This window comes from Pituophis catenifer, unplaced genomic scaffold, assembly GCF_029215685.1.
Source record: "Pituophis catenifer annectens isolate HBS135680 unplaced genomic scaffold, rPitCat1.0.hap2 SCAF_11, whole genome shotgun sequence".
NCBI classification, from domain to species: Eukaryota; Metazoa; Chordata; class Lepidosauria; order Squamata; family Colubridae; genus Pituophis; species Pituophis catenifer.
The window spans coordinates 16,692,993-16,711,656 of NW_027256891.1; the positions used below are offsets into that span (position 1 = coordinate 16,692,993).

The following is an 18,664-nucleotide window of genomic DNA, read 5'->3' on the forward strand; positions in this document are numbered from 1 at the left end:
AGATAAGTGCAAGGCGCACACGAAGGTGAAAAATGGGCCTACTAGAAGTTTGGGAAGTTTCCAGCCTCCAAAGGGCTTCTGGAGCCTGTGGAGGCTGTTTTCGCCCTCCCGGAGGCTCGAAAAAAACCTCCGGAGCCTGGGGAGGACAAAAATGCCTCACCCACCATGGTGCAGGAGGCCGAGTAGGCCACGCCCACCATGCAACCAGGCAGAGAACCCCTTGCTAAAATTTTTGAACTCCACCCCTGGTTACAGGTTCCTTGGGAAGACAGTAACCGCGGAGGGGGCCTTCAGAACTCTTAGCAAAACAACACCTTAGCAAAACAACACCGCCACTTTATCTTTGGAGTGGTACCTTTCTGCCACATTCTTCGCCGTTTGCAGGAACCGCGCGTGGTCGCTTTCTTTCAAGATGTGTTCAGCTTGGTTGATGAGGACCGTGGACCGCTCCAGGCACTGCCGGCAGTTGGCGACCTGCTGGGCTAACTTCCTCAGCTTCATCACCTTTGGGGAAGGAAAACAGAGGATGCTACAGCAACAACCGGAATCTCATTAGCACACGCATCGTTGTTTGGAGGAAACAGCAAGGTGTCTAAGGCATCCCTTTAAAATTAAGGGACAGGGGAGCGAAGGGAGAGAATGAACTAGCAGATGAAAGAAAGCTGATGGGAAGCCAGATCCTGCAGGGTGGTCTCGCTGCCAGCTCGATGCTGGGAAAGGAAGTGTTGTAGCAACTACAGGCAGGGAGGGACTTTCTCAACGGGGGGCCAGACTTTCAGACTGCAGGATAATATGTGCTTAGAAGCCGACGGAATCATTAGCAGCTTCCATAATGCTTCCCTAACGAATTCATGGAAACATTTCCACTCTCCCTCCAGCCCTCTGTCATGTTTAGCTAACCCCAGAAACAGATATTCTCCTGTTTTGTTTTTTTAAACTACTGCCGTTCTCTCAATTCCAAATTTTGCTTCGGAGGGACAAAGGGAATTTTAAAGAAATACTCCTGGATGATGGCATGTGGTTTTCTTGCACTAATTTGATGGTCAAGCAACTGGGGAGCAGGTGTGAATATCCTTATTTTCACCGAACACTCATTCTGCAAGTCACTACATTTCTTTAACTTCCCATGGCCCATAAATAGGATGGATGGATGGATGGATGGATGGATGGATGGATGGATGGATGGATACAGTGTTTCCCCAAAAATAAGACCGGGTCTTATATTAATTTTTGCTCCAAAAGACGCATTAGGGCTTATTTTCTGATTAGGTCTTATTTTGGGGAAAATAAAGTACTAAATGGATCTATCTGCCTAACAAACTTAACTGGGGCTTATTTGGGGGGTTGGGTTTATATTACAAGCATTCTGAAAAATCATGCTAGGACTTATTTTCCGGTTGGGCCTTATTTTGGAGGAAAGAGGGTAGATGATAGATAGATAGATAGATAGATAGATAGATAGATAGATAGATAGATAGATAGATAGATAGATAGATAGACAGATACAGTAGATCGATCGATCGATCGGTGGGTTGGTGGGTGGGTGGGATGGATGGAGGGAAAGAGAGAGAGAGAGAGAGAGAGATAATGGATGGGTAGGTAGGTAGGTAGATAGGCAGATAGATAGATAGACAGACAGACTGACTGACTATCTGCAGGCAGGCAGGCAGGCATCCAATCCCCCACCCAAGCAGGAGACCCTACACCATTTCTGACAGATGGCAGTCCATCTCTTCTTGAAAGCCTCCAGTGATGAAGCTCCCACAACTTCTGAAGGCAACTTCTGTTCCATGGGTTGATTGTTCTGACTGTCAGAAAATTTCTCCTTATTTCCAGGTTGAATCTCTCCTTGATCAGTTTCCATCCATTATTCCTTGTCTGGCCTTCAGGTGCCTTGTGGTGTTCTTGCTTTGCTGTGACTCAGCTTAAACTAAAACCAAGTGCCCCCATCTCTGTGTGCAGCTGTTCCTACAGGACGAGGACCCACCAGAGTTGTGTCTCCTGCTCGAGCAGGAGGTTGGACTAGATGACCTCCAAGGTCCCTTCCAACTCTATTATTCTATGTTCTATGGCTCCCCCAGAGTCATTGGAGCCCAAAGGAACAGTGTACAAGCATGTTGTGGTCCGCCAGCAGCCTGCGGAGCTGGCAGTGAGGAGGCTGAGGAAGAACATGGGCCAGTCCTGGAGGCTAGGGAAGGCCCAGATGAGGGCTCTGCGTCAGAGGCAGAGATGGGGCCAGGGCCCTCTGGGAATGATGTGCGGACTCCGGAGCCTCCAGAGGCTGACAGCAGAGAGGCAGAGGAACAGGAAGAGCCTGTTCCTAGTGCACGCATGAGAAGAGCTGCCAGAAGGCAAGAGCAGCTAAAGCAAAAAAGATGACTCGGGAGTAAGGCCAGGAGATGATTGGCCCCTCCCAGAAGACTTAAAAAAACAGCAATGGCTCTTGTGCTCTTTGTGGGAAAACAACGTTGATAGATTTGTTTCTTGTCTTGCTGCATTTATTTCTTGTTGGCGTCTTCTGCTTCTGAACTTTTGCCAAGAAAAGCCTTTGGCAGGTTGCCAAAGTAGACCAAGGTTGGTGATAAGGCTGAAGAATTGTGTTATGAAGAATTTGTTTTGAATTAGTTTGGACTATGCTGAGAATGAGTTAATTCTCAGCTGTTCTAATAAAATCTGTTTGTTTTTGAACTGATTGCGTCTGATAATACCTACTTGGGCCTAGGTCACAACAGAGCATTCCGCCATTATTTTGCCACCATTGTACATATACTACATAACGATATTGTTTTATCCCATCTCTGGTGCAATGTGAACGAAACGGTTTGTGTGTATGGAAGGTTGTAGTTTGATCACAGCTGCCCCTTTCAGAGAGAAATGCACCCTGCATACAGAGCTCAACCCGATGCCTTCCCAAAGATTACTGGATTATTTCTATGCTTTGCAAGGAAGCGGGAAAACATGACAATAGCTCTCCAAACACTTCCTTGTCAGCTTCTAAATCAGAGTTGAAGTAGCTGCCAAGAGCCGGTTGTCAGTCTGAGCCCACTCTGACAAGTGATGGGAAAGTAGGAGAGACCCATGCCCATGGCTGAAATGCGCCAGCATCTCTCTCTGTGGGTCCCTGTCACTTCCCTCAAAGAAGGCGCGATTAACCCTTGCCCTGATGGCAGTCTCAACTCCGTTCCTACTCCCCCTGGAACTTTTACCTTTGCTCTGCTCAAACTTGTATGTGTGTGTTGGCTTGGTTTTGTTCTTTTATACTCTTGCATTCAGGAATCCTAGATGAAAGGCAATACAATGTTTGTAAGCAAGCAAACACTGGCTTACAAAGCAAGGAGTCCTTGGTGTTCTCTGAACTGGGTTGTTTTCTTGCAGATGTTTTATGACCCATCTAGGGCAGCGGTTACCAACTGGTGGTCCGTGGACCACTGGTGGTCCGCAAGAAAATTTTAGTGGTCCGCAGAAAAATTATTTTTTTTTTTTTTTTTTTTTTTTTGGTATAATAGTTTTTCTATCACGGTGTAACATCACCAAAATATCCATGTATATATACACCAATAATCAGAAAGTAAAAATAGAAACTATTTACAGATTCTTATATACGAATTTACATTTCCAATACTTATTGATTACCATAATTATACCATCATCTATAATTATAATCCAACATTATCCTTTGTCTCTCTCCCATCGTTTCTGGATCCAATCATACCACATGTTCCAACTACTATAAAAAAATCTGAGTCTCTTTTACCCTTGATCAGTTTTGTAAGTCTGTCAGACCCCACACATTCCATGATTTTATAAATTATTTTTGAATCTGTTGGTAAGTCCTCATTCTTCCATTCTTGTGCGAATGCCAGTCTCCCTGCAGTGATTATGTGCAGCATCAGATACCATTTAGTCAATCCAATATTTAGATTTAGATTAGCTAAAATGTTCCCCGGGACATCTCCACAGTGCTGGAAATGTGGGCATAGCAATGGAACCTACTTCCACCAATGGTGGACATGTCCACTGGCAGCTAAATATTGGATGAAAATACGACGATGGTTGCTTGAAATTACACACTGTAGAGTGAAACTGAAACCGGAAACCTTTTTGTTGGGAGTTAGAAAAATTATTTGCATTTTAATATTGCACTAAATCGGGGGTCCTCAAGCTAAAGCCCCTGGGACGGATTTGTGCAATGAACACTTGTGTTGCTGCAAAGAGTTTCCCCATTTGAGGTCTTTTTGTGTGGGTCGGAGTGGGGCAGAAATTCTGACATGTCTGTTTCGGCCTCTTGGTATCGGGCTTTGGCGAAGGCTGGAGGGAAGCGCCGCTGGTGGCGAAGAGCCAGAGGGCCTTGTTCCAGTGGGACTGTATCATGGCCTGGAACTGGCTGACCATCTCAGCCCGCTGAGCCTCCAAGGGCCGGTACCCAGCCTTGCGCGACTCCCGCAAGTCTTCCCTCTGCTTGGAAAGCCTATGCTGGTAGTCCTCAGTGAGGTGCTTCTGCTGAGCCTCCTTCTCAGCCAGATCCAATTTGAACTGAGCCAGCTCTTTTGCCAACTCTTTCTCGTTGTGGCTGCTTAGCTCGAACAACTGCTTCCTGTTGGGGCCCTAAGGAGCCCAGGAGGGGAGGCGATGAGTTGGCCATGCCCACCCAGTCACATGACCATCTAGTCACGCCCACCCAGCCGGTCATTAGGCAGATCATATTAGTGGTCCGTGGGATTTAAAATTTAGTGAATTTAGTGGTCCCTGAGGTCTGAAAGGCTGGTGACCCCTGATCTAGGGAACATCATCAGTGCTAGAATAAAGTGGGTTGTGTGGAGAGAAGGAGGAGGAGGATTGCGGGATCCTTGGTACTCTTTGAACTTGGTTGTTTTCTTGCAGATATTTCATCACCCAACTAGGTAACATCATCTGGGGGAGAAGGGAGTGGGGTTTGCAGAAAAGAGGAGGAGGAGGAGGAGGAGGATTGCAGGGTCCTTGCTGCCCTCTGAGCTTGGCTGTTTTCTTGCAGACATTTCATCACCCAACTAGGTAACATCATCAGTGCTAGAAGGGAGTGGGGTTTGCAGAAAAGAGAGGAGGAGGAGGAGGAGGAGGAGGAGGAGGAGGAGGAGGAGGAGGAGGAGGAGGAGGAGGAGGAGGAGGAGGAGGACGAGGACGAGGACGAGGACGAGGACGAGGACGAGGACGAGGAGGATTATTGCAGGGTCCTTAGTGCTCTTTGAGCTTGGTTGTTTTCTTGCAGGTGTTTCATTTCCCAAACTAGGTAACATTATTAGGGCTAGTGTGCGTTTTCTGAAGTGTTTGACGCCCATTTGTGATATCAATAAAGGAGAATATTTGTAACTCAGGGTTGAAATGAGGGGTCCTTGGTGCTCTCTGAGCTTGATGGGGTTTTTTTTGCAGATGTTTCATTATCCCACTAGGTAACATCATCAGTGGTAGCATGAATGAAACATCTGCAAGAAAATCACCAAGCTCGGAGAGGTACCAAGGACTTCTCATTTCAACCCTGAGCTGCAAACATTCCCCTTTGTTGACAAGAATTCACACTCCTCTCTCCTCTCTCTCTCTCTCTCTCCTCTCTCTCTTTTCTCTCTGTCTCTGTCTCTCTCTCCTCTCTCTGTCTCTCTCTGTCTCTCCTCTCTCTCTCTCTCCTCTCTCTCTCTCCTCTCTCTGTCTCTCTCTTCTCTCTCTCTCCTCTCTCTCCTCTCTCTATCTCTCTCTCTCTCTCCTCTCTCTCTCTCCTCTCTCTGTCTCTCTCTTCTCTCTCTCTCCTCTCTCTCTCCTCTCTTTCTCTTCTCTCTCTCCTCTCTCTCTCTCTTCTCTCTCCTTTCTCTTTCTCTTTTCTCTTTCTCTCTCTCCAGCTCCAATACCTGTTTTCTTTCCTACACGACACTCTCACCTAATCCCACCTTAAAGTTCCCTCCAGCATAAAAAGGTCTCTTGCTTACATGCAAGGAACTGTCACTGAGAAAATCAGCGAGAGCCGATATAGGAAAGAAAGCATCCCCAGAAAAAGGATATGCCTGGGAAGGCACAAACAGCATAAATTTTTAAAAAGCCGTCAGCTATATTGTCACAATACCATTAACGAGAGGAGAAATAAAACGCAGGGAATGTTATCAAAGATAAAACGGCAAACATTCAAAGAAAGCAGCACTGAATATGATGGCAATATGATATCTTACACCATCCTGTTTCAGTTTTTAGCCAAGGAAAAAAAGATGTAAGAACAGAATAGAGAATAACAGAGTTGGAAGGGACCTTGGAGGTCTTCTAGTCCAACCCCCTGCTCTGGTAGGAAACTCTATACCATTCCAGATAAATGGTTGTCCAATCTCCTCTTAAAAACTACCAGTTTTGGAGCATTCACAACTTCTGGAAGCAAGTTGTTCCACTGATTAATTGTTCCAACTGTCAGAGGAAATTTCTCCTTAGTTCTAAGTTGCTTCTCTCCTAGATTAGTTTCCACCCAATGCTTCTTATCCTGCCCTCAGGTGCTTTGGAGAATAGCTTGACTCCCTCTTCTTTGGGGCAGGCCCTGAGATATTGGAACACTGCTATTATGTCACTCCTAGACCTCCTTTTCATTAAACTAGACATACCCAATTACAAATTACAAATGTCCAAATTATTATTTGGGTTTTCCTTTTCTGTTTTAAACAAAAATTGCCATCTGATGTAAACAATCAGACTGTAGTCATTTTATAAGACAAGTAGATTACCTCCAGAACAGAGGTGGCATTCAGCAGGTTCTGACCAGTTCCAGAGAACCGGCAGTGGAAATTTTGAGTAGTTCAGAGAACTGGTAAATACTACCTTTGGCTGGCCCCGCCTCCATCCATTCTCTGCCTCCCAGCTAAACTCCCAGAATTTAACATTTTAAAAAGCTTCTTTTCATTTCAGATCTGAATGATGCTTGTTGCAAAGTCAGACTAACCTACTGGGGAAGTTACTAGCATACTTTTATTGACAAGAACGCTTCTGGGTCTTGAATAAGCTCTAGAGGCATTTTTAGAAAGTGAAAATGGTGAGTGTCTACATGGATCCATAATAAGTTGAGACTCTAGAAAGAGTGCAGAGAAGAGCAACCAAGATGATGAGGGGACTGGAGGCTAAAACATACGATGAACAGTTGCAAGAACTGGGCATGTGAAGAGAAGGACCAGGGGAGACAGGATAGCAGTGTTCAAATATCTCAGGGGCTGCCACAAAGAAGAGGGAGTCAAGCTATTTTCCAAAGCACCTGAGGGCAGGACAAGAAGCAATGGGTGGAAACCAATCAAGGAGAGAAGCAACTTAGAACTAAGGAGAAATTTCCTGACAGTGAGAACAATTAATCAGTGGAACAACTTGCCTCCAGAAGTTGTGAATTTCCAACACAGGTTTTTAAGAAGAGGTTAGATAACCATTTGTCTGAAGCAGTGTAGGGTTTCCTGCCTAAGCAGGGGGTTGAACTAGAAGACCTCCAAGGTCCCTTCCAACTCTGTATTCTATTTTAATAATCAACCCAAGCAGGCAGGAGTAATACAGAATGTTCTAGTGACCTGAAAGGTGAGGAAGAGCTTCCTTCAATTGGTCTTCTAGTAAATTAAATATATTTTAAAATATTAAATATTAAACAAAATTTAAACATAAAATAGTAGAAGTTGCAGGGGCTTCATCGCTGGAGGTTTTTTAAAGAAAAGACTGAACAATCACCTAACTGAAATGGTATAGTGATGGCTAACCTTTTTGCAGTCGTGTGGGGGGGGGGGGTTGCGTATGCTCACACCCATAATTCAATGTGCCCCGCGCATGCGCACACAACCCCCTGTGCTCCCCTCGCTTTTGGCACACGATGGCACGGTGGTCCCGGTAGGCCTGGTTTTCACCCTCCCCAGGCTCCAGAGACTTTCTAGGAGCCTGGGAAGGGCGAAAACGGACTTACCCACCCACCCAGAGGCCCTCTGGAGGCTGGAAATGGCCCATTTCCTGACTTCCACTGGGACTTCAAGGCCCGTTTTTAGCCCTCCCCAGGCTCCAGGGTCTTTCTAAGAGCCTGGGGAGGGTGAAAACGGCCTCCCCCCCCCCACGGAGGCTCTCCAAAGCCAGAAACAACCCATTTCCTGACTTACGGTGGGCCCAGAAGGCCCAAAAATCAGCTTCGTGTGCCAGAGCTGAGCTAGGGCAACGCTCGCGCGCCCACAGATATGGCTCCCCGTGACACCGGTGGCACACGTGCCATAGGTTCACCATCATGGGTTTAGGGTCTCCTGCTTGAGCAGTGTTCTACCCAGCTATGGACCCCAAAGAACGCAGCACACACAAAGTCCATTCAAACCTTAGTTTACTAAATAAACCAGTATTTTACAACAACAGCTGTTAATTAATTGCATTAACAGCCGCCAAGAATTCAAAGAATAATAACTGAAAGCTTACTATGGTTGGCAGAATGCCCAGAAGCAATTTGCAGGACGCTGATAAGATAAGCAAGACAAGACACGAAAGTATGTGAACTAAGTTGTTCCCTGAAAATTGCTTCAGTCGGCATTCCTCCTTAAATAGGCTAAGGGAGTAGCCAATTAGCCCCAAGCCTTACTCTCAAGGAGACCTCCTCCTGAGGAGCCACTCCTGCCTTTTGGCAGCTCTGCGCGCCCGTGCATCGAGAAGAGGCTCCTCCTCTTCATCCTCTTCACTTAAGGGAGCTTCTGGAGGTTCTGAAGGCCCTGGCTGAATCCCTGCCTCTGGCACCGCATCTTCTCCAGCCTCCTCATTGTTTGACTCGAGTGCCAGCTGCACAGGCTGCTGGTGCATCACCACACCAGCCTCCTTGCTGTCTGAATCAGCTACTAGCTGCACAGGCCACTGACGGGCCACAACAAGCAGGGGGAATGGACTAGAAGACCTCCAAGGTCTCTTCCAGCTTTATTTTGATTGATTGATGAAATCAGTGTTTCGTGGCTTGCTATACCCATCAGGACAGTTGTTTTATGAAGATATTTTTTAAAATGTTAAAGGTGCCCCCAGACCTGTAGTGGGTTTCACTTGCCTTCGCTACCGGTTCAGAACTGGGAGCTCGCTTCGTGTGCGCGCGCATCCCTTCTCCGCATGCGCAGAGCATCCGTGATGACATCCGGGTGGGTGGGCAGAGCCTCCCACCACCACCACTACCAGTTTGCCCAAACCGGGGTGAACCGGTAGAAACCAACCACTGCGCCAGAACAAAGAGATTGGAGTCCCCTGGAATTCATGGACAAGCAGTCCAACCTGGTCCAAGAATAACACTTGTATTCTTGGATGAGTTGACTCTTCCTGCACCACAGAGGCTTTGCTCTCCTAAGAAATGGATATCTTGGATATCTTCTGGGTTTTCTCCAGCAGGACGTTAAGTACAATGCAGCTGTGCAGAACAATTAGCAGCCTCCTTTCTCCTACCCTGCCAAAATCTGCAGGTAACCCTCCTATTCCTGCCAATCTTGCTCTGCTCTCCTTCCTTCTTCATTACCGGAAAATGTCACAGCCAACGCTATGTAAAAGAAAGGTGCTCATTTCCAGCAAGCAGCAGGCAGACCAGGCTTCAAACAGCTGTTTGCACAAGGAAATGACTCTCCTGCTGAGATTTAATGGGTTGATGGATGGTTCATTTATGCCCAAACTCATCAAGAAGATGATCCGGAGACAGAAAAGTGGAGGGGGGAGGAAGAGTCAGAAGGAGAGGGAGCTACCAATGCCTAGTGAGAGGAGCATGGTAAAATGTGAAGCAGATTTTATATCACGCACACACACACACACACACACACACAACACCTCAAAAATGTTGCTTTGGTCAAACCCTGCAAGGAGGAAGTCCTCAAGGAAGCATTTCGCCTTATCCTTTCTGGAGAAAGCAACAGGTGGAAACTAATCAAGGCGAGAAGCAACCTAGAACTAAGGTTGAAATTTCCTGACAGTAAGAACAGTTCATTAGTGGACCGACTTGCCTCTAGAGGTTATGGGTGATTCACAAGGCAGAGAGATTTGTAACACCCATGTAAGAAACATATTTTTTTTTTCCATCCAAGAACTGACTCGGTACACTTGGTTACTGAAGGAGCCAAGTTTTCTCGGATGGCTAAGTTCTTAAGTTGGTAGTTTATGAACTGTTCAGGAATATTAAGTTGATCGCGGTGTATTTGTTTAGGGAATATATTTCTGTGGTGGCTGGTTTGGGGAATCTGACCATAACCACAATACTTATTAAGATTAAGAGCTGTGATGGCACAGTGGTTAGAGTGCAGTATTGCAAGCTAATTCTGCTGACTGCCAGCGGTAGTTCCGATTCTCACCGGCTCAAGGTTGACACAGTCTTTCATCCTTCCGAGATCAGTAAAATGAGGACCCAGATTGTTGGGAGAAAGATGCTGACTCTGTAAACTGCTTAGAGACGACTGTAAAGCACTGTGAAGCGATATATAAGTCTAAGTGCTATTGCCCTTCCTTCCTTCCTTCCTTCCTTCCTTCCTTCCTTCCTTCCTTCCTTCCTTCCTTCCTTCCTTCCTTCCTTCCTTCTTCCCAGTGGTTAGAATGCAGTATTGCAGGATAATTGCACCCACTGCCAGCAGTTCGATCCTGACCAGCTCAAGGTTGACGCAGCCTTCCATCCTTCCAAGGTCGATAAAATGAGGACCCAGATTGTTGGGAGCAGTAAGCTGACTTTGTAAACCGCTTAGAGAGGGCAGTAAAGCATCGTGAAGGGGTATATAAGTCTAAGTGCTGTTGCTATTATTGTTGCACTGCATTTTGAAACCAAACAATTGGACAACGGAAGAGTTGATCTTCTGGAAAGTAGTCTATAAACTCATAAAGGGAGCTGGTTTGCCAGCCACACAGGGCACTGAGGTTCTACCACCACAACAGAACAGCTGGCCTAAAGAGAACACTCAAAAATAGCAATAAAGTGGGCTTCCCACTCAATCAGCAGCTTCCATTAAACACTCCAACCCACCCGTCTCCTAACAGCATCGCTGTCCTACCTTCGTCTCTTTGATCTTGACAGCGATCACTTGCTTACGCTGGCGGATGATGTCCACTAACTTATCGCATTCCTCCATCAGTTTGGCTTCATGCATGGCTGTGTTAACCTAAAGAGGAGAGAGAATGGAAAGGAAGGAGGAACAGGTAAGAATGGAACAGAGTGAGGACTATGTCATGTCTATAGCAAATGCTATAAGAGTTTGGTCTGGTGGTTCAGGCAGTAGGTTAGAAATCGGGAGATCGTCAGTTCTAGTCCCACCTTCGGCATGAAAGCCAGCTGGGTGACTTTGGGCCAATCACCAGGAGACAGAGAGTTCTAGTCCTGCCTTAAGCATGAAAGCCAACTCTCTGACTTTGGGCCAATCACCAGGAGACAGAGAGTTCTAGCCCCACTTTAACCATGAAAACCAGCTGGGTGACTTTGGGCCAATCACCAGGAGACAGGGAGTTCTAGTCCTGCCTTAAGCATGAAAGCCAACTCTCTGACTTTGGGCCAATCACCAGGAGACAGAGAGTTCTAGCCCCACTTTAGCCATGAAAACCAGCTGGGTGACTTTGGGCCAATCACCAGGAGACAGGGAGTTCTAGTCCTGCCTTAAGCATGAAAGCCAACTCTCTGACTTTGGGCCAATCACCAGGAGACAGAGAGTTCTAGCCCCACTTTAGCCATGAAAACCAGCTAGGTGACTTTGGGCCAATCACCAGGAGACAGGCAGTTCTAGTTCTGCCATAGGCATGAAAACCACCTGAGTGACTTTGACCCAGTCACCAGGAGACTGTGAGTTCTAGTCCCGCATTACACATGAAAACCAACTCTCTGACTTTGGGCCAATCAGCAGTAGACAGTGAGTAGAACGACTTGCCTTCAGAAGTTGTGGGTGCTCCAACACTGAAGGTTTTTAAGAAGAGATTGGGCAGCCACCTCAGGAATGAAAATTATCTGGCCAACTTTGAGCCAGTCACTCCCTCTCTCTCTCCCTCCCTCCCTCTCTCTCTCTCTCTCTCTCTCTCTGCCCAACCCACCTCACAGGATTGTTGGGGGGGGGAAGAGGAGGAAGAAGGAATGTTACTGCCTTCTGTTTGCTGCCTTGAGTTACTTATAAACAGTAATAAAGGCGGGATTTTTTTAAAAAATGCTGCAGGTCAGAACAGCTTATCCAGAGGTGGTATTCAGCCGGTTCGTATCAGTTCAAGTGAACTGGTAGCGGCGACTGCAGGTGGCCACCTGCCCCGGCATAATGCCGTTCTATTTAACCACATTGTCATAGCCGGGCGCATGTGCGGAAGGCGCACACGCAAGCAAAGCACATGTGTGGAAGGCACACGTGTATATGAAGCAAGCGTGCGTACGCGCAGCGAACCAGTGGTAAGAATATGCGAAACCCACTGCTGAATTTATCATGGCTGGGTTGGAACTGGTGGCCTTCCCAATATTGTGGGCTTACATCTCTCATTGTCCCTCACAGCTGGATGATGAGAGATGAAGTATAGCAACATCTGGAGGGCCACCGCTAGAATAGACACTTGCCATCCAGATCAGAGGAGAAGCATCATTTTTACACTTGCCGTGTGTTTTCCCAAACAAAACGATACCACTATTCCAAATGAGGTTTGGGATATATCTGTGGGGTGGCGGGACAGATTTTGAGAATTAAAACAGCCCTTGGGGGAAAAGGGACAAGCAACACCTCCTTTCCTGTAGCTTGCTTGCTCTCCCCGCTGTCTCCTGAGACTACTTTTCATTTTGAAAAATTGTGCTCCATTACCAACCCACACTATACATTCCTGCCTCATATGTAATTTCCCCGTGGTGATTATTTCTCATTGGTCTACTCATCAAAAGCCAAAAGCCATCGGCTGGGTGGAAAAGAGAAGGCATGAGTTACACAAAAAGCTTTTCTGTAAAATTTAAGAAGAGGGCTTTGGGATTGTGGGTGCCTATGTATGCTTGTGATTTAAATCCACATCATAGTGAATTCCTCAGAGAATATCCAACATACGCATCAGTGGCTGTCTTCAGAATTGCAGATTATTAAAGCATGCTTAGAGCAAGCTCATTCATTCTTATCTTACCAATTTTACATGTTTTTTAAACAATTTTGGTTTCCATCCTCCGTTGTGTGCTGACAACTGAAAAGGGGAAGGTTTCCCCTGTCCATTGGTGTCCGATTCTAGGAGCTGATGCTCATCTCAGTTTCGTAGCCAAGGGAGCCAGTATTGTCCAAAGGCACTTCTGTGGGCATGTGGCCAATGTGACTGTATGCCAAAGAGCATGAAATGCTGTTACCTTGCCACTGAAGTGGTACCTATTTATCTGCTCACATTTGCATGCTTTCGAATTGCTAGGTGGGCAGGAGGTATGGCAGGAACGGGAGCTCATACCATCAAGTGGGTCTCAAACCCAGACTGTCAGCTTTCCAGCTGACAAGCTATTAGAAATTCTGTTTATATATAGCACCACAGAGCAAACAAACAGTACAGTCACCATGTGCTTTACTGCTCAACTGTATTAACTGTAGCAGAAAACAGGAAACTCCACTTAAAACAAAACAGCATAGAAAATATACCATAGATCCACACTTGTAAACACTGCCATCTACTGGCTGAATACTACTGTAGTTGTTGCATAAAAATACATTCCAACAATGAATTCCCACACAAGCTCAGTGCCTTTAACCAAAACCAAAAACAGTGTCTGGATTCAAAGTTTCATGGCTGCACACATTTGCCCCTTGTTCCCCCTTCAAACATCACAATGCACACAGAATGGAAGAGCTCTATGTTTCATTGTACAATTCGTGTGCAAGTTGGTTTGTTTTGTATTGCCACGCTGGTCTCCCTGGCATCTGCAAGTCGTTTGAAGCCAACAGACAGAAGGATGTTTAACACAGGAGAAATTTCCCTCCATGAGTCATTGGCACCACATGCCATGTCATTAAAAAATGGGCAGCATGAATCTGTTCATTTTTTTCCCCTCCCCAATACAGAAAGGTAGCCTCTGGGGAGGAAGGAAAATAATCATGAAGATTAGAGGAGACAAAAAGAGGACCGTTATATCTCTTTTCGCAGGGGTTCCGACAAAATTAGAAAATGCTAACATTTAGAAAATGTTAACATTTTGCATTGCAGGAAATCCTCCTATATCCATGATGGCGAACCTATGGCACATGTGCCACAGGTGGCACACGGAGCTATATCTGCGGGCACGCAAGCTGTTGCCCTAGCTCAGTTCCAGCACACATGCACTTGCCAGCCAGCTGATTTTTGGCTGGCCCTGCCCATGCTGCCCCTCTCATCCCAGGAGTCTCCACACAGCCCATTTTGGACGCCAGGTAAGTACAAGGTTTGCACAGAAGCAAACCTTGTACTTACCTGGCCCTCCCTCCTTACCTGGGAGGGCATTTTCAGCCTCTGAAGTGCCTCGGGGGGGGAGCTGTTTTCTCCCTTCTCAGGCTCCAGGAAAGGCTCTGGAGCCTGGGGAGGGTGAAAAACAGGCCTGCCAGGCCCACTGGAAGTCGGGAAATGGGCCGTTACCAGCCTCCGGAGGCTTCAGGGAGGCCTGGTAGGCCCAAAACAGAGTGCGGGGGGGGGGGGAAGGGCATGCGCGCATGTGTAGGGGGGCAGGGCACATGGGGGCATTGAATTATGGGTGTGAGCATGCACAAGTGTTCTATTTTGCGCACACACTTTCAGCACCTGGGGGTAAACAGGTTTGACATCACTCTCCTATATGGTGCATAGTATTTAATTACTCAGGAAAGTAGGGGGGAGGAAGCAAATAGCTGAGGGAGGGAAATTGCACATTAACTCTTCAACTCTGCCATTGCTGAATTTTTTTTTCTCCAAAAGGCCAGTTGAGTTTTGGAATTTCTAGCTTTGCTAAGAGGGCGTGATCTGTCCCAAGGGATCGAAGACGAGATGCTGGAGTGTCTCCTTAATATTAAAACCCTTTCCTGCTGCATCATTTGCTCTTTTTTCTTTGAAGCCTAGCTAGATGGAAGCTCGCTAAAATGTGCGGGGGGGGGGGAGAAAAATGCATTTTCTTCAGCTGTGCTAGAAGGGGCAATTGACGGAGCTTAAAACTTGCAAATGAAGTGGAAAACTGCAACCCCGAAGGGAGAATTCTGAAGCTTCCCAATTGAAAAGAAAATTGCAAATCCCATTTGACGTGACTATTACGGGGTTCCCGGTCTAACCAGAGGCATCTGGTGTGGGAGGAGGAAAGGGGGAAAGTAAGAGATTGGTGTGGAGATAGAAAGGATGTCTCTTATAAATGCCTGGACTTAAGAGTGAAAAAGCTGAAGCACAGGAATTGCTGAGTGTAGTAGAATGGAAGAACAGGCCTGCTGGATATTTCAGCAGGCAGTCTGTTAACATCCATGCAGCAACTGGGATTGGGGTGTCTCAAGAAGGGGGGCACAATGGCTCAGCAGTAAAGACACTGAGCTTCTCAGCTGGAAAGCTGACAGTCTGGGTTCGAGACCACAGGATGGTGTGAGCTCCCATTCCTGCCTCAACTCCTGCCCATCTAGCAGCTCAAAAGCATGCAAATGCAAGTAGATAAATAGGTACCACTTTGGTGGGAAGTTAACAGTGTTCCTTTAACTTTTGGTATATAGTCATGCTGGCCACCTGACCACAGAAAGGGACTTCAGACTACACTGGCTCTCTGCCCCCCCCCCCAAATGAGCACCTCCCTCTAGAGTCAGACTGGACATGGGGAAACCTTTACCTTGTCTCAAACCCCAAAATGTCTTAAGCCAACGATGTTGGGTTTACGTGCCAAAAATTCAGATAATGCCTACCTCTGCAAGCATGTTACTGCCCATCTCGGGCAAAAAGAGAAACAATTCATAGCAAAGAGTAATACATTCAAGTATTCAATTTATTATTTAATGAATTCATATTTACGTAATTGTAAATATGTTTTTGAAATGCCTTTTGAAGGAAGATGCAGGTTGCAGAAAACCTAGAAAATTTGAAAAATGCTCTTGCTTGGTCTTGCAGCCTCTGAAAAGAGCAGGAAAGCACTGCCCCATTCCCACACAAATTTTGGAGATTCCAGATGCCATGTAAGAGCAGGGCCTTCTTGTGCCGCTTGTCCCTTCTGTCCAAAAGGACTGGAGGCCTAGCATGTCACCAAAAATGACATGGCATGTCATCTCTGACATGCAAGTTCTCCTCATAGGCTAGCTGTCAGAGCTGCCACAAACTCCCTAATTAACTCATGAGCCTCGAGCCAAGTTTTAAAAGAAATACAGTTATTTATTAGGAGCAACATGCCGGCAGCTTCCCAAGTGTAGTCAACTCTGCTGCATATAATTTATGGCTCAACTGTGGCTCCTATTCTCCCTCCTCTCAGGCTGTGTCATAAATCACATTCTCCAACAAGGCACTTTCGCAGCCTGTAGAAACCACTGGCTCTGGTAATCTGAGAGCTAACTTCCTCACAAATTGGTTCTGATAATCTGAGAGCCAACCTATGCGTGGAATGTGCTTGTGGACGTGGCTGCTGGGCTAAAAAACAACAAATAAAAGTAGGTATAACATGGCGGTGGGCGGGAGGGCCCAGCTTATAGTCATAGAGAACCGGTTTGCTGATGTCACATTATCACCATTACCGGCTCACCCAAACCAGGCCAAACCGGGAGCAACCCACCACTGCTGCAGAGGTATGTGCCTCTGTCTGTCTGGGTTAGCGAAGGAGCACACAAAGGAATCAATCTATCTTGCCCTACCGAAAGCATAAATTGCAAGCAGCCTAAGAGCTGAAGAGATGCCTGCTTTGATCTAAGAGTCTCAGCCCGAGAGATGAACCTCAATTACCAATAATAATGTTAGGACAGACAAGGCAACTTCAAGGCAAATATAGCTCTTCAACTTCAAAAGGGGAAGGCTGCAGAAAAGCAACATCCACCCTAAGCATGACAAGTTGGCAGGTTCAGGGCTCTGCAAATCTGCAGTTATATCCTAGCAATGTCTGCGGTTAAACTCTAGGCGCTCTCGAAGGGCAAAATTAATTTTAAAATGTGCAGAAAGGCAACGGCCCAGGCAGGCAGGCAGGCAACAGTCCTCATCATTGCTTGATGGCATCGCAAACTTGGAAAGAAGGTGAAGGTTTTCTGAACAAAAGGGCAAAATCCGTAGCTCTGTTTTCTTTTACCGTTTTCGTTTTCAACATTAGAGACGGGCCTTGCTTGAGCCTTTCACTGTGAATCCAGCTGTGGCCAGTGTTTTAATGTTCTGTGCAGAATGACTGCAGAGGTGAGAAGCCCAGCAGCCTTTGGTACAGGTTAGCTTCAAGAAATCGTACGGATGATTTTTTTTTTTCTCCCATGCTGTAATTAAAACCACAGAGATGCAGAAATTGCAATCCAACAGATGGAAATAGAATTCCCTCAAAGGCTGACCCAATTTCACTACCTCATCAAAAATCCATTTTCCTTCTGGCATTTTGAGGCATTGCCTCTTCTTGCTTCCTTTGGTCTGTTGGTCTGTCGGTCTGTCTGTCAGTCATCTCTCTCTCTCTCTCTTTATCAGACAGATAGATGTTAAAGGGTCATCTATCTGTCATCTATCATTATCTATCTATGTATCATCTATCTATCTATCTATCTATCTTTCTATCTATCTATCTATCTATCTATCATCTATCATCTCTCTTTCTCTCTCAGATACAGTATATATATATATCTGTCATCAATTTCATCTAATTATCTGTCTGTTTGTCTGTCTATCTATCTGTCATCTGTCTATCATCTCTCTCTCTCTCTCTCTCTCTCTCTCTCTCTCTCTCTCTCTCTCTCTCTCTCTATATATATATATATATATATATATATATATATATATATATATATATATATATATATATATGTTTTCTCAGGTTTTCGCGGGTGTTTGTATGTAGGTCTTTGGTTATTCGGGTCTTCTCCCACGTAAAATTGGAAGTGTCTTGGCGACGTTTCGACGAAGTCTCATTCGTCATCTTCAGGCTGGTGTTCTCGGCTTCGTGCTTCCAGGAGCAATGTGAGATCGCAGCTGACTCTTCCTTTTAAAAGGAAGAGACAGCTGCGATCTCACATTGCTCCTGGAAGCACGAAGCCGAGAACACCAGCCTGAAGATGACGAATGAGACTTCGTCGAAACGTCGCCAAGACACTTCCAATTTTACGTGGGAGAAGACCCGAATAACCAAAGACATACATATATATATATATAATCTATTTCATCTATCATTATCTATCTATCTATCTGTCTGTCTATCTGTCATCTGTCTATCTATCATCTCTCTATGTCATCTATCATTATCTGTGTTTTATATATATATATAATCTCTCTCTCTATCTATATCTATCTATCTGTCTGTCTATCTATCTATGTCATCTATCATTATTTATCTATCTGTCTGTCTACCTGTCTATCTATCTATCTATCTAAAAACTGACACAAGGAAGACGTAGTCTAGTCCAGATAAAATTTGCAATGACTTAGGTTTTTCCAAAAATTGTTTTAAAATGATCAGTGGCAAGGATTCTTAGGAAGAATATATATATTATCTATTTATATATCATAATACAAAAATATGAACATTGCAAATTTTATCTGGACTGGGCTACTTTTCCTTGTGTTGGTTTTAATTAGCACAGCATGCTTGCCAATTGATCTC

General features: G+C 45.7%; 1 protein-coding gene across 2 annotated transcripts in view; it reads right to left on the minus strand.

The window, feature by feature from the left end:
* The window catches only part of MID2 (midline 2), a 151,677-nt gene that overhangs the window by 38,341 nt on the left and 94,672 nt on the right, over positions 1-18,664 (minus strand). For both annotated transcript variants that reach the window (XM_070951739.1, XM_070951738.1), the window contains exons 3-4: positions 10,998-11,105; positions 356-504 (exon numbers count right to left, since the gene is read on the minus strand). In XM_070951739.1, the coding sequence (XP_070807840.1) occupies positions 356-504; positions 10,998-11,105 (257 nt within the window). The remainder of the gene's footprint in view (positions 1-355; positions 505-10,997; positions 11,106-18,664) is intronic.